At 45.5% G+C, this 16,122-nt stretch overlaps 2 protein-coding genes across 3 annotated transcripts in view; one reads left to right on the forward strand and one right to left on the reverse strand.

Moving 5' to 3' along the window:
- Positions 1–801: 801 nt before the first annotated feature.
- Positions 802–15,680, reverse strand: LOC134089337 (GRAM domain-containing protein 2B). Of its 2 annotated transcripts, none has more exons than XM_062543782.1 (14): positions 14,943–15,680; positions 13,831–13,950; positions 13,532–13,619; positions 13,319–13,388; positions 13,104–13,207; positions 12,642–12,737; positions 12,469–12,540; positions 6,237–6,317; positions 5,676–5,787; positions 5,184–5,297; positions 2,414–2,501; positions 2,187–2,291; positions 1,876–1,957; positions 802–1,161 (listed from the first exon to the last, which is right to left on the reverse strand). In XM_062543782.1, exons 1-14 carry the CDS (start codon positions 15,062–15,064, stop codon positions 1,120–1,122), a joined length of 1,296 nt encoding a protein of 431 aa, XP_062399766.1. In that variant the 5' UTR covers positions 15,065–15,680; the 3' UTR covers positions 802–1,119. The 2 variants fall into 2 exon arrangements, with proteins under 2 accessions (XP_062399766.1, XP_062399768.1); XM_062543784.1 differs by lacking the exon at positions 14,943–15,680 and adding an exon at positions 14,161–14,922.
- The window catches only part of znf608 (zinc finger protein 608), a 43,642-nt gene continuing 41,661 nt past the window's right edge, over positions 14,142–16,122 (forward strand). The window contains exon 1 of the mRNA XM_062543780.1: positions 14,142–14,331. The gene's annotated coding sequence lies outside the window, so the exon portion shown is untranslated. The remainder of the gene's footprint in view (positions 14,332–16,122) is intronic.

Here is a 16,122-nt window from a genome sequence, read left to right on the forward strand (position 1 = left end):
CATTAAAGGGATAGTTCATTTCCATGTTAGCTGGAGTGATATACAGTATATCAGAATAGATCGTTTTCAGCCCATTTTATCCAGTGTAGTTGCAGAGTTTGCTGGTGCTGAGATAGCGCAAGTCAATGGTATGTGCTATAGCCTGCCATTTAAAAACAGTCTTACCCACTCCACTACACCCGAGGCAAATAAATGATAGTGCCATTTATAATACAGTGTAAGTGTAATGTATGTAATATGAAATGTAATAATATAATGGCAATTATAATACAGTGTAAATGTCTGTGTTGATAGAATAATGTTAGAAATAAAAAGTGTATGTTTACATCGATAGTCTTTAGTGGCAGGGTATAGCACCATTGACTTGCGCTAGCCTAGCACCAGTGAACTCTGCAGTAGAAGGACTGGATGAAATGTGCTGAGATCGGTCTCCACTGATTAATATCACACTGGCTAACTTGGAAATGAGGTCCTGTGTCCAAAATTCCGAACTACTCCTGGGAGGTTAATACATTATTGGGTTTAACCTCATTTTTTGACCCAATGATGTAACGGTTTTCCAAATGATTGTAATAACTTGTTCAGTGTTGGCACAAATAACTGGTGGCCCAGTAGGCATCTCATAACATAAGTACATAGTCACTGTGTCTTCTCTTATTGGGGCCAAGCAGAAGAGCTGATTAGGGACATTGTGTCTCAGTAATTATTGGGGTGCAAGCAGTGAAACTGCTTAGGAAACTAATTGTGTTTCTACCTCTTTTTTCCACATAACTTGTAGCCAACTTCAAGAAAAGACAAACATGAGAAGCCATCACCAAAGTGATATATAATGTGAAGCCAAAACATGGACAAAAACTTTGTGAATTCCTTGTGGATTAATTATAAAAATAAATGTAATATACACAAATGTCTCAAATGTCTCTCTTTCTCTCTCTCACACGCTCTTGCTCTCTCCCTCTCTGTTTGTGTGTGTGTGTATGAGTGTGAGTGTGAGTGTGTGTGTGAGTGTGTGCGTGTGTGTGTGTGTGTGTGTGTGTGTGTGTGTGTGTGGTTACATGTCGACAGAGATCAACAAAGAGTTACACATTTTGTTAACACAGAGGACATATGCAGTTAAAATCACTGTGTCTCCTCCAGCAATCTCTGCAAGTTTCTTTGGAGCTGTTGAAGAGAAGAACAAACCAGTTAGCTAACATATTGTGTCATGTAGCAGACCTTACCTAATTGTCAAAGGAATGACTGCATATCTGTGGCGCAGTAATATCCTCACTCTTGCACTTTCAGTTTCATTTTGGAGTGAGGATATTACTGCGTCAAATCTAAGTGCTCCCAATTCTTATTCCGCCACACAATATAGAAATGCACCACGTTTTATTTTGTCTCACCATAATTAGTCGTGTGACTACTCGTGTACTGTAACTGTATTTTAATAGGGAAAACATGGAGGTGTTTGGTCGCTTCTAACTTCATCTCTGTTTGGATCCTAATTAATGAACTGGGCTAGCTAAGTGCTATCAAAGTTGCACTGTGCACCAGAGCACACATTGAAACGTGAGAGGTATGTATCAACTCGGGAATAACAGTTCAATATGAAAAAAAAAATGGTGAAGTGTTCCTTTAATTCTAAATGTATGGTTTAACAGTGAATTCAGACTTTGGTTAATGGGTTTGTTAAGCTGGTGATGTGCCCTTTTAGGCAGGAGATCACATTACTACCTCCTATACAACTTCCACTTGTGGATCAGTTACTATAAATGTTTGATTAATGACCTACCCTGCTGTATTTTCAGAGCTCCTGTTTACATAACATGAGCATGGATCTGTTTTTTCACCAGGCTTTATTTATCCAAAACATACAGAGCTGGATCCACTTACCTTTTCCAGTTTCAAAAGATTCACAGATAACATTGAGTAAAATTCAGCATTATCTTCAAGGTAATCTCCTTTGTAGTCATTTCTGAAACAGAATGTGATTAACAAAATTAACCTTTCCTGCTGTTCCGATCAGTGAATCAACAAAGGGGACTGAAAAATGTTTAAAACACACACTAAACATTCTTCATTGGCTTTTAAAGGTAGGCTAGTTGTAATACCTGGTCATTTAATTATTTAATTTTGTTATGATCTCCAGCACAAATGTGCTGCCTGCAGGTCTGTCCACAGGTGCACGCCCCCTTTGCTCTTACCCATTGTCAGGTGGCTCACTCATGGAGCCCAGGGAGGTCAGTCTTTGCTCCAGTGAAACTATCCTGAAGGCCATGTAGCAAGAGGACAAGACTAAAACACACACTCTATCATGAAGACATAAAAAAGACAGTATTAATGAGCCACTATTACCTTTTAAGTACATGACTATGAGAAGACACATATTAACATTCTGCGAGAGGAGTTACTAGATTTGTGGGAAACTCACAAGAACAGATAGACCATAAGCAGTGTGCTGAGGGAGATGGGTCTGAGGGATTTGATCTCGTACGCTATCTCTGCTGTCTCAGGCACACCTGGGAAACACAGCAGGACTCACTCAAGCGCTCTGTTGTACTGACTCTGTAGTTTCAATAAGACACAGGTGGCTTAGTAATGCTTAACAAAGGATTAGCATGAACATGATTGGTGCTGCACCACCAAAGCATCCTAGTCTGGGTGAACCCAAACAAACCTGTTAGCAAATTTGAATTTACTTTGCAGGTCAGTCTGGGGACTAGCCTGGTACCATACTCTTATACATGCATAATGCACAGAGAGTCTGGCCACTTTCCATTGCCAAGCGTGAACTTCTGTGAATGCGGATACTGTGTTGATGTTTAAAGGGATATTTTCCGCCATTTTTGGAAATAAGATCATTTTCCACCTCCCCTCGAGCAAAACCATCGATATTTACCTTGTTCCCGTTCAACCAGCCATTCTGTGAGTCTGGCGATACAACTTTTAGCTTCAGCCTAGCATAGATCATCGGATTAGACCGTTAGCTTCTCTTTTGACATGGAACTACTCTCTCATCTGGCGTAATAATCAAGGCAAGTTGCAACCGTACCATGGGCGCAGTGATATTTGAAAACAGTCCCCATAGGCAACAAGCAGGAAGTAGTGCGTGATATCACTGCGCCCATGGTACGGTTGCAACTTGCCTTGATTATTACGCCAGATGAGAGTGTAGTTCCATGTCAAATCAGCCTTAAAAAACGCCAGGTTTCATTTTCAGTTGGTCTTATTGCACTTTCTAACTTGAGAAGAGATACGTTTTAAATGGGAAAATTACCAGAAATCTTAGTCACTTGTAAACATGATGCTAGCAGGCGAGAAGCTAACGGTCTAATCCGATTCAATGATCTATGCTAGGCTGAAGCTAAAAGTTGTATCGCCAGACTCACAGAATGGCTGGATGAACGGGAACAAGGTAAATATCGATTGTTTTGCTCGAGGGGAGGTGGAAAAGTACCTGGGCGTACATCTGGACGATAAACTGGACTGGTCAGTCAACACTGAAGCAATATACAAGAAAGGGCAGAGCAGGCTGTACTTCCTGAGGAGGCTGCGGTCCTTCAATGTCTGCAGCAAGCTCCTCTGGATGTTTGACCAGTCTGTTGTTGCCAGCGTCCTCTTCTATGCTGTGGCATGCTGGGGAGGAAGCACTAAGAAGAGGGATGCTGGGCGACTAGACAGGCTGGTAAGGAAGGCTGGCTCTGTTGTGGGAGCTGATCTGGAGTGCATCACTTCAGTATCAGACAAAAGGACCCTGAACAAGCTACACAGCATCCTGGACAATGACTGTCATCCACTCTACAGCACTATCATACAGCAGAAGAGCTTGATCAGCTGGAGACTACGCTCCATGACATGCACAACAGACAGGCTGAGGAAGTCATTTGTACCCAGGGCCATACAACTGTACAATGCTTCACTGAAGGGAAAAGGAGAGTTGGACTTCTATGCATAGTATATCTGCACCTCCACCCTCTTATACACTTACATGGCATGACTTACATGTCTACCCTCATGTCTAACTCTTATATTATTACTTTGTTAAGTTTATTTTAATTGTCCATATATTTATACTAGTATTGTTATTATTATTACTATGCTTACATTTTGTACTGTACATATTTATTGCTGGTCACTAGAATTTAATCTTGCACTGTTGCACTGTTGGACTTATTTGCACTACCAACTTGACACACACCTCATACTGGATCACAGTACCAATCCTCAGTACATTAATGCACATCTTATCTATAGTATTTTACTGCTCCTTTAGTCATGTTGATTTGTTGATTTGCTTTTTATTTTCCTGTTTACATTGTATTGTTGTGTGTGGTGTCTTAAGCTGCTGGGACCTTGAATTTCCCCTTGGGGATCAATAAAGTATCTATCTATCTTTCTATCTAAAATGAGCTTATTTCCAAAAATGGCGGAATATCCCTTTAAAACTATTGGATCTGCCCAGAGCCACTCAGATCTGCCATAACCAATCGCTAATGATTGGTCATGACATGACATGCTCAAACTTGCGCACAACCTCAATGTTATCGTTCTCAGCTACTCCCTCTGTTCGCTGATTGGACCTGCACATTTTTGTCTTGAGAAAACCTGTGAATATACCGCAGACCCAGACTACGTAGTGAAGTGAAATGAAAACTGAGCGGAGGTACGTAGGAAGGCAGAGCCAGACTATCTGGAGACCGTCCCTTTGTTCCCATCCTCTGTTCAGCTTACAGCTAATTAGTTATGGTCTGTGTATTATGGTTTCTGTTTTTTTTCATTATTGATATTTGAGATTGATATTATTTTTATTATTTCTAATTTGCATAATGCAGACTTAACAACCTTTTTAAAACGGTTAATTTGAGCTAATGTACTGTGTTCATACTCTGTAAACTGCTTTGGACAAAAGCTAAATGGACCAATGCTAAATTCCATAACCATTAAAGCTGATTCCCAAATCACCAAAAAGCCAGACACCAATAACCAATTATTCTGCATGAGGTGTGAAATTGTGCTAAATTAATACTTATTTCTAAAAAATAAGTATTCATTTTAATAAAAAAGTATGGCTAGAGCATTTCTTCAGGTTGATCAGTAATGTTGAAACCAACAGTGCAGGATTAAGCTTAAAGCTAAGACATGTTGTTACTGTGGTATGTAGCTAAATATCTAAGGGATTAATCAAGACTGTATGAGAGCACCATTATATGGGGGTGTGCTTCTTGTCTCAGGTGAGTGTTGGAGAGGTTCAGGGACAACAGGCAGCTCTCCTGGTTTAGTCACATTCAGTAATGTCTGGGGAAGCTTTGAGTAGTCTGCAAGACAGAAGATACAGAGTGGGGACAGTGCGCAGTGAGTACACCATACATCCCTTAAAAGCTGTGTTAGTGACAAGATTTGAGAGCCATGAGTTATTTAGCCTCTTCTCTCTGCTTCACGCATTGATGAGAGGTGCATACAGTATCCAAAGTCCCAGAGACTCACACATTTCTGGGATCAAGCTCACGCCCACCACCTACCATGTGGTGACGTTACCACTGCCCCAACACCGGCCACACACAACAAGTACATTAAACATTCATTTCAACAGATATTTGTTTCGCACATTTGCATAAATTCAGTTTATACAACTAGTTTGTCATAGACAAGCAAACAACCAAGTCTGTGCTCTTAAAAGGAGTGGGATAACATACCGGCCATCTTCTGAGAGTCTGGAGAGTGGGAGTCCGAGCTGCTGCTGTCTTCCATCTCCTGCCTCCTCTTCCTCACCTTCCCGTCCAGATCCGAGAAGTCCGCACAGAAGTCCTGCCCAGATGGACAACACACAGTCATCAACCAGGTAGACCACACAGAGAACAGAACATTACACACAACACAACTACACAACTTAAACAATTCAAATAGACTTTGAAAAGACCAAAGGAGGCATTCCATAAACGCAGGCTTGAAAAGCAGGCTTTTTCAAAACTAAAAACTTTAGAAGTCTGATAGCCACACCAAAGAATTCCCATACAGTAAATATTGTACAAAAGGGTTCGACATGTACTGTAAAGAATTCTACAAAAGTTTAAAGGCTCATCTACAGAATCACGCCAAAGAGTTCATAAATAATCTCACTTTCACTATGTGACAATGCTTAAATGGGCGAGTTTTATTTTGAAAAAGAATAGCTGAGCAGAGAGACCCTGGGTTTAGAGTGCAAGTTGTGACATGACGGAACAATTAGTCTAGAACGTCAAATGAAGTTCCCTGACCAGAGGCAGGGTAGCAGCAGGTTCCACTCTGAAGCTGCACTCTGCTGAAGATGCCATGGGGCTGTTTCCTGTACTCTTCTCCTGGAAATGAAACAGTCAGCAACAGAGGGAACAGTGCTGGTGTGCAGTGGGTTTGCTCTGCTTTGAACTCTTTGGACAGGTTAAAATCATGCTGTAGCCGCATTAGAATCAAAGCAACTGCAAAAGACTGAACGTTATAAACTGACGGTTTCCCTGAGTGAGATATGCGTTGCAAAGTCATTTCTTAGTTTCTTAGTCATTTCACACGTTTGAGTCAGTGTGTGAGTATAGTGTGAGCAACTTATCTTTAAGAAATTATTGTTCAAGAACAAAAAAAGTTTTAAATTAACAAAAATAGATGGGCAAAGTAAACAGTGTTCTCTTTCGAACATTCGTTCGGTATCTCACTATGGGAGAAGCGCCTTCAGGCGTGACCAACCACGGAAGCACCTATTGCACCACGTCTGTCTAAAGACAGACCAATTGCAGCCCAGGGGAGGAGCCCATACGTCACCCCTTTATATTCGGCTGCGCAACCCTCTGTGCTCATTCTCGCTTTCTTCCCCGTGAAGACCACTACCTTCCTCAGCTTGGCATCCTGCTTAACTGTCCACCGATAGACCGTCAAGGCTCTATCCCCGGGCGTAGGTTTGCTTATTGGCTGAGCGCTTTCATTAGCACTTTTCTTCTTGCTAACGCGTTAAGGCGAGCAAAAGACAACATATTTAAATAAAATAAATCATTGCTCGATATGGCCACATCCACCAGTGGACTGGCCGACCAGGCGAAGGACGCTTCATCGCGTCCTTGTCTCGCCGCCTGTGGAGCCATGATTTCCGGGAAAGACCCGCATGCTATGTGCATCGTGTGCATGGGCATTAAACATGCCCAGGCATCATTGGCGGATCCGGACAGCTGCGACCATTGCCGCGGCATGTCGGCCAAAATTTTGGAACGTCGCCTCCGCGTTGCAGCGACCTCAAGAGGCGACCCCCCTCTTAATGCCCACTCCCAGGCAGGAGAAAACGTCGTTAAGACGGTCCTACCGCCTTCAATTCGAGACTGGGGCGAGTTTATGGACTTGGAATCTTCCAGCGCGCAGCCAGCGCTGGCGTTGGAAGAGGACCTGCTGGGTGATTGCGGCGCGGCTGCGGCCGACATTGAGGAAGAGGAGGATGAGGACATGATTTCCAACATCCTCCGTGATGACCAAGAGGACGATGAGGAGGGAACTTTCCTCCGCACAGAACCGTCCCGTCCGCCTAGCTCTCAGGGCGGCGAACCCCAGGCTTCGACTGATTTCGCCTTCGTAGAAGTCTGTAAACGAGCCGCGGCTAAGCTAGGAGTGGAATGGCCAGTTTCCCCTGGAGCTCCTGGAGCTGAGAGGGATCTGTACGACGGCAAGAGGCTCCCCTCGCGCCTCCCCCCTGCCAAACACCTGCTGCCAGCTTTGCCCGCGTGCATGAAGGAAATGGCACGCTACTGGGATAAACCTTTTTCTCACCGCGTACCCGTCAAGGGTTTTGCCATGTTGGATGTTAGTGGCATGGAAGAGCTAGGGCTCTCCAGCCCGCCCGTGATCGAGCCCTCTGTGGCGCGCCACCTAAATCCAAAAGCTACGCTTACAACATCTGGGCTCACGCTTCCTGGTAAAATGGAGCGCTTCACCTCCTCCATGTACCAGAAGATTTATAAGTCCTGTGGCTTGGCCGTGAGGGCTCTGAACACTACCTCCCTCCTCACTGCCTATCAAGCAGAGCTGTTGGAGGAGATGGGTAGACAGCTAGACGCCGGCGCAGCGAACCCGGCGATCTGGGAAGAGATTTGCATTATAGCAGATCAGTCGCTCAGCGCCTCACGAGGCGCAGTCCAGAGCTGCGGGCGCGCGATGGGTCTCGCGGTCGCAGGCGAGCGTTCCCTGTGGCTAAACCTGTCTAGCCTAAGCGACAGAGAGAAGGTCTCCTATCTCGACGCTCCCGTCGACACGAAGGAACTCTTCGGGCCGACTATTGAGAACATGCGGAAGAGATGCGACACACAGAAGAAAGAGGGCGAAGCTTTCGATGTGTGCCTGCCCAGGAAACCAGCGACGCGACCTCCGTTCGCAGCTGCTCAACAGAGAGCCCCGGCCCAGTCACAGGGCTATCAGTACCGACCGGCTTTTCGTACACCGAGACCCCAGCAGGCGGAACCCCGCAGGCAGGCGGAAAACCCGCCTCCTGGACAGCAGCCGAGAGCCTCTAACTACCGGCAGGGAAATAGACCTTCGTTTGCCGCCACCGCTGCAAAGCACCGCGCCTCTTACCCTCCGGGCAACAAAAAGAGGCGAGAGAATTAGGACATGTGTTTCCTATCGGGGGAGGCAGTCAGCACCACGGGCTACCTGAAATGCTCTCCCCCCGGGCATTCACCTTGCCACCCTCCCTCTCCGAAGAGAACGAGACGGCAGGTGACGTTCGTCCCCTCTGTTCACCGTGGCACGGGCATTGTTTCCCCCCCAGCCCACGGTTCACAAACATGGTGTCCCCACACACACTCACAAATAAAGTTCACGCTGACGCATCCAGGCATAATGCCAAGGGCGCAGCTTTATTCAGCAGAGAAAATAAAAATAAAAATAAAAAATATATCAGCTCGAACTGGGGACAGTCATTCTCCCCTCAGTCCACAAGAGTGTACTCGAGCGCCGTCAATAACGAACATGTCAGAATCACTCACTGCGAGAGCAGCGAGCTGGCAAGCGTGCGGTGTAAACCCGTGGGTTTTCTCGACAATACAAAGGGGCCTGAGGCTGTCTTTCGCTATGAGACCCCCCAAGTTCAACGGGGTAATAGCGTCAGCTGCAACTGGAGAAGCCGCTCACGTTCTGGAGTCAGAAATAAACTCCTTATTGAGCAAAGGGGCGATCAGAAAGGTTCCGCTACAAGAGAGTCAGGAAGGGTTTTTCTCCCGATACTTTCTTGTACCAAAGAAGGGTGGGGGACTACGTCCTATTCTAGACTTAAGAGTTCTGAACAAACACTTCAGAAAATTCACGTTCAGAATGCTCACGTACAACACTCTGTTTCGTTCAATACGTCCAGGGGACTGGTTCACTACATGCGATCTTCGCGACGCATATCTACATATTGGCGTGTTCAACCCACACAGAAAATACCTGAGATTCGCTTTTCAGGGAAGGGTTTACGAATTCCTTTCAGTCCCCTACGGGCTAAGTCTAGCCCCCAGGACTTTTACCAAAGTTATAGAGGCAGCACTGACTCCCCTCAGACAGTCGGGAATCAGAATATCTGCTTTTCTGGACGATTACCTCCTGTGCGCTGCGACGCGCGATCAGGCGGAACGTCATACTGCAACACTCATAGCCCATCTATCGAGCTTGGGTTTCAACATCAATTACACAAAGAGTCATCTGACTCCCTCTCAGACGATAGAATATCTGGGCATCCAGATCAATTCTGTTTCATTCCGTGCAACGCTGTCCGAAGAGCGAATCAAAGCGTTTCACCAATGCCTCTGCCTGTTTCGCAGGAACAAGACGGTTTCCTTCAGGACATGCCTCCGTTTACTGGGGCTGATGGCCTCATCAACGTCAGTGATCCCGTTCGCACTACTGAGAATGAGGGACTTTCAGAGGTGGGTGGCCTCCCTGCGATTATGCCCCCGGAGACACCTCAGACGCATAGTGAAAATATCACCGGTGTGCCTCACAGCACTCAACTGGTGGAAAAACCCACAAACGCTCCGTTCAGGCTCTCCCCTGGGAGTTGTGTACGAGAGAAAGGTAATCACGACGGATGCGTCCCTCACGGGATGGGGGGCAGTCCACGAGGGCAGATCTGCCAACGGGACATGGCCAGTATGGCTTCGAGAGAAACACATAAATTTTCTCGAACTTCTGGCAGTGTTCCTAGCGCTGGAACATTTTCTCCCACGCATACACGGTTGTCACGTCCTAATCAGAACAGACAATACAACTGTAGTGGCTTATATCAATCGCCAGGGAGGGACACGCTCCCTTCAACTTCACAGCCTGGCGCGCAGACTGATTCTTTGGGGCAGCACCCGGATCGGCTCGCTAAGAGCGACGCACGTTCCAGGAATCATGAACACCGGGGCGGACCTTCTCTCCAGGGGGAACCCCCTCTACGGAGAATGGAAACTACACCCGCAAGTTGTCAGTCAGATCTGGGAGAAATACGGCAAAGCTGCCGTAGATCTCTTCGCCTCGCACGAAAACGCTCAATGCCCACTGTTCTTTTCTCTCAAAGACGCAGATGCACCGCTGGGTGTGGATGCGCTGACACAGCCATGGCCGAATGCGCTTCTTTACGCATTCCCACCACTCAGCCTAATATCTCCAACACTCGCCAGAGTAAGAGAGCACGGGCTATCTCTGCTGTTAGTAGCCCCGAATTGGCCCGGGAGGCTGTGGTTAGCGGAGATCAGCCAGATGTTAGCCGGGACACCCTGGCCTCTCCCTCTCCGCAGAGACTTACTGTCTCAGGCGCGAGGGCAAATTCTACATCCCAGACCAGACCGTCTGGCACTCTGGGTCTGGCCCGTCAGCGGTTAAACCTGAATGCTGCAGGTCTCCCTCCCGAGGTCATTGCCACTATTCAGAGTGCCAGAGCCCCATCAACGCGCACACTTTACGACTGTAAATGGCGTGTATTTGAGAAATGGTGTGAGAACAGAGAAGTCATCTCTTTCCAGTGCTCAGTTACCGATGTATTGTGTTTTCTGCAAGATCTGCTAGACAAGGGCAAAGCCTTCTCCACTATTAAAGTTTACTTGGCAGCTATATCTGCTTGTCATGTCGGGTTTGGCACACTCTCGGTAGGTTGCCACCCATTGATTAAGCAATTCATGAAAGGTGTGCGCCGGTTACGCCCGCCACCCAGACCTACTATGCCTTCTTGGGACCTGCCCATGGTCCTGAAAGCTCTCTCGAAAGCCCCTTTCGAACCTTTGGAGAGCATTGAGATGAAACATCTCACGCTGAAGACGACTTTGCTTCTGGCTTTGGTCTCAGCAAAGAGAGTGAGCGAACTACAGGCACTTTCGATTCACCCGACGTGCATGAAGTTTAACGAAAGTCTGACAGCGGTAACGTTGAAACCGAACCCCGCTTTCATTCCGAAAGTTATCATGTCGTCATATGTCGGCAAGGCCATAGAGCTACGGGCCTTTCACCCTCCTCCTTTCTCCTCATCAGAGGAGCGGAGGCTGCATTGCTTGTGCCCTGTCTGTGCACTAAAGACGTACGTAGACAGGACGAGGGGTATGAGGAAAAGCGACCAGCTTTTCGTGTCGTGGGCTCCTCCTCACACAGGAAAGCCCATCTCAACGCAACGGTTTTCACACTGGCTGGTTAACGCTATCAGGTCGGCGTATGCAGCCAGCGGAGTTCAGCCCCCCGAGCGCCTCAGAGCGCATTCTACTCGGGGAATGGGCACTTCTTGGGCATTTTTCCGAGGGATTTCTGTTCAAGACGTATGTGCAGCGGGCTGTTGGACAACCCCCGACACGTTTATTCGTTATTATAGACTGGATGTGACAGCACCGTCCTTGGCGCATACAGTGCTTGGTGTGGGAACTTCGGACGAGTAAAATGAACCCTCTAAGTTCGTCATATTGAACTTTTTGCTTCGGAAGGCATGCAATACGGGAGTTGGCTATATCCTCCCATAGTGAGATACCGAACGAATGTTCGAAAGAGAACGGAAGGTTACTTAACGTAACTGTGGTTCTCTGAGAATATGAGTGAGGTATCTCACCAATACGCCCGTTTTGCATCTGTGCACGGGAGAAAGCATGCCTGAGAATGAGCACAGAGGGTTGCGCAGCCGAATATAAAGGGGTGACGTATGGGCTCCTCCCCTGGGCTGCAATTGGTCTGTCTTTAGACAGACGTGGTGCAATAGGTGCTTCCGTGGTTGGTCACGCCTGAAGGCGCTTCTCCCATAGTGAGATACCTCACTCATATTCTCAGAGAACCACAGTTACGTTAAGTAACCTTCCGTTTTAGGAACAACCTGGCACCAGCTTATAATAATTCAACTTTTTTCCTTTCAGTACTGGAGACAGGCCTCCTGGTTTCTAGGATGCATTTTCTCTGATAGAACTATAATGTAGGACAAGAGACACACACTATATATATAAATGATTTCCTTTTTGAATTTTAGCTTTGAAAATAATAAATGCTTACCTCCAAATGGTAGCATACAGACATGAGGAATTTGTAAGTCGTGTCTCGAGACAAGAAGGAGACAAATACATGCTGAAAAACAATCACAAAGCATTGGAACATTCCAATAAATATGTCCATAGCATTGGTTTCAAAAGCGATGTGACAAAAGGAAAAGGAGACGCTTCACTTACACGTTCATTTGATGTAGCGATCACAAGTGCATTTGGCACTAATATGGCTGTTTTTGTTTTCTTAATGACAGCTACGGAAAGGACTGGAATCACAATCTAGAAACAACAAATAGTATTGCATGAGATGAGAAAACTGTCTGAGGAATTGTTTGGTATCTGGCAGAACTAGAGCAGGCATCAAGTTTAAGCATGTCCTTCCAAAAAGAATCTGATTGGTATCTGATATCAATAAACTGACAGCAAATCCCAGATAAGTATGACTGATTGCTGTAAACGGTTCAGCAAACATTGATGTTTACTTGATATTCCAATACACCCATTGGTTTCGTATTTCACTTTTGAAGTCGCCTCTTTCCCAGCCTTACATGGAGGCTTCTACATTTTTATATAGACTTACGAAAGGTCTTTAAAAGTCAGGCAGTGGTGAGTTTGCTAACTGCCTGTCTAGCAAGTACACCATACCTTGGTGTCTTTGCCGAACACTTTAGAGTGAAAACAGATCCAGTTATCGGAGACAAACAGTCTGCCTTGGTAGAGGATGTCTTTCTGTAAAGCACAAGTGTAACCTGAAGAACAGAGACACACAGATCAGCCAACACACTGTACACGCTCTTAGGGAGAGGGTTACAAAATGGCGATGCTTTGTGTTTGTAGATTTCTCAAAAACAGCAACTTACTTTGCTTCAGCTGCTCATCCTTGCTAATCCCTTTAAACAGTTTGTGGTACTGGGTGTTTGTTTTGGAAAACTGAAATTGGTCATAAACAAAGACACTCATATTATCCACTCTGGTGCGTCAGTTCATTATGAGATCACAAAGCTTACTGAATAAAACTAAGATGATCTTGGCCGGCCTTAGGCTTTTTAGTCATGGTGCTTAGAAACACTGACCTGACTAGACTGAGGCTTTTTCCTCTCAAGTTTGGCTTCTGTGTCACTTTGAACTTGTGACAGAAGTGACGGATCAAATGTTTTTGACCTAAAGAAAAGGTTAATGATATCACCCTCAAAACAAATGGGTTTCATTTACAGAGAGAGTGATAAAACGATTTGAACTAGGCACAGAATATAATTTCAAAAAAACTTGGACTGATTTCAAGGTATATTTCATCTTGTGAAAACATCACAGAATATGCAGGCATTTCCAATCTCATTTATCTAGACTCCAATAGACAACACAAGCGTGATACCTGACGAGGGCTGGTTTGCGTCTCCTCCTCAATAACTCAGACTGTGGCTCTATGCCTGCTGTTCCACTGGCTGTGACAGTTCGCCGCTGCTTCTCCTCTCCCCCATTTTCGGTGTCGGAGCTGCAGAATGTCGTTTACATATGCATTAGATTTAAACACAAGGGTCCACAATTATGTTCGACTTACAGATACAGACACAGATAGAAACACCAGTAGTATTTCAGGAAAACAAAATGTCTAAGTTAAGCTCCATAACATAATGAAGGCCTCCATGCTTGTCTCTGTAACAGCATTAACCATGTGATCTCGCAATTGTTTAATTCACCTTACCAGTATCCTTTTGCACCATGTTTGACAGCACCCTTGACACACTTGGATATGTTTTGAAAGGCCTGCCCGTTTGGTTGCTGTTGGGTCATGGAGCACGGCTAAGCACAAGTCTGTTGTGCCTCCTGCTAGCCTCAACCTCCACTGAGCACACCTGCCTGGACATCGTCTCAGGTAACAGCACTCCGATACTGTCATTTGTGGGGGGATTAACTTAACACCCTTCAGTGGTTTCCTGAGCTCAGAAGGCTCATTATCATCATGGGCTTTTGATAATATAACATTATACTGTATAATAATTACACATATTTATAAATAATAGTGGAACGACAACTAAGGCAAATGAAAAAAGATAGAATAAGAAAAAACTGTTCTACCTACAGTACGTAACACCCACTTCAGAGAAAATGAAAAATTAAAGGTATAATTTATGTACTTGTATTTGAGAGTACAATAGATGTCCACTCAATCTAATCTGGACACAATGTTTACAAAGTAAATAATTACTGTTCTTGTTTGCCTAACAGGTTCCAAAATACATGACAAAGTCCCCTAAGCAGCGCTGTAGAACAAATACTGACTATTCAAACACTATGCACCCCCACCTTCCCCCATCCAAAACTATTTCTATGTCTTACTAAACTAAAACTACTACGCTTTCTGTGTTAATTGATTGATTCATAATTGAGAAATCATTGTATAGGATTGCACATGCAATTGTCATGTGTAGGCATTAGTTTTTTTTTTGTTGCATGGAAACAAACATATTTTGGGGCATAGCTTACCGCAGTGGCACAGAACTACTTCCTGAAGCTGCCTTGCAGGTCGCACACACTGGCCTGGCTCCGGTGGGCTTCCTTCTCTGGTTGGATAGGACACAGTCATCATAGGCAAAGTATTTCTCCATGAGGGCCCACTGAGAGAGACTCCAAAGCTGGCACAGTAGTATGGGGGGCTTGGTGCATCCTGGTCCTCGTCCTCATGACAGTGAAGCCACAGTCCTCGGCTCTCCACTGGTTATCAGCTAGTCAGTGATTTACCTCTCATCTGGGCCAGCCTTCCTCTCAGTGCTCTGGGGCTGCTGCTCTTCTGATAGGAGAGGGGATCTGAGAGAGCATCTCAGGATGGTTCCCTAGAGAAGAACACTGGGAACAAAACCTTATTAAAGGAACCAATACTTGGTGGGAGCCAAAGGGTTTCACAATACTAAGCCATCTCTCTCTCTCTTTTGCTCTCTCTGTCTCTCTCTCTCTTTCCTCTCTCGCTCTGTCGTTTCATCCAATCCTGTGGAGTTTTTACTGTAGGCCTACTGTACATCAAAGCTCCTGTGAGAATGGTAACAATAGATTAGGTAACAAACATTGCATGAACATACATCTGCAATAACAGGAGCAGGAACATGAGTCTTGTTCACAATAAATTATTCAAATAATCTGCTCGATCATACCAGACCATGTCATCTATTCATTTCTGATTAACACCAAATGGGACTCTACCTGTGTGGCTAGGGAATCTGCCTTTGACTAGGATGTGCTTCTCCATGGCACACAGAGTGGAGTGTCCAGTCAGTGGGTGTGTGGGAGTCGAGGGCTGGGTGCTGTGGAGAGTGTGGTGCCCCTCTGCTGGAGAGTGGCGGTGGTGCCACTCTGATGGATGACTTATCAGTGCCAAAGGGAGGGCGAGAGACGAGAGATGTCGTAGAGAGCGCTGTGGTGAGGGCTGCAAGTGCAGACTGTTGGAGGAGATGACACGCTTATGGAATTGAAGAGTCATTGTGCACCCCTGCCTTTGTTGTTTTGTTTCAAACAAAGTGGAGCTGGTGGATGACTACAGAGGGTGATTGTCACATTCATTTGGGATGATTCTTTTTTTTAAGAGGCATTTTGGATATCTTGGTAAATTTTGCTCAGACAGAGGTGACAGGTTGTTTCTGATTTCTCATGATATGATGATGATGATGATGAC

The sequence above is a fragment of the Sardina pilchardus genome, chromosome 8, assembly GCF_963854185.1.
Source record: "Sardina pilchardus chromosome 8, fSarPil1.1, whole genome shotgun sequence".
NCBI classification, from domain to species: Eukaryota; Metazoa; Chordata; class Actinopteri; order Clupeiformes; family Clupeidae; genus Sardina; species Sardina pilchardus.

Bases quoted from the DNA above. Each gene is read 5' to 3' on its own strand.
- LOC134089337 (XM_062543782.1), bottom strand. From the start codon at position 15,064: ATGGAGAAATACTTTGCCTATGATGACTGTGTCCTATCCAACCAGAGA. The intron at 6,318-12,468 runs GTAAGCATTTAT...TTTCATTTCCAG, and splicing joins CTGTATGCTACCATTTGGAG to GAGAAGAGTACAGGAAACAG. The intron at 5,788-6,236 runs GTCAGGGAACTT...CCATCTGGGCAG, and splicing joins CTGCTGCTACCCTGCCTCTG to GACTTCTGTGCGGACTTCTC.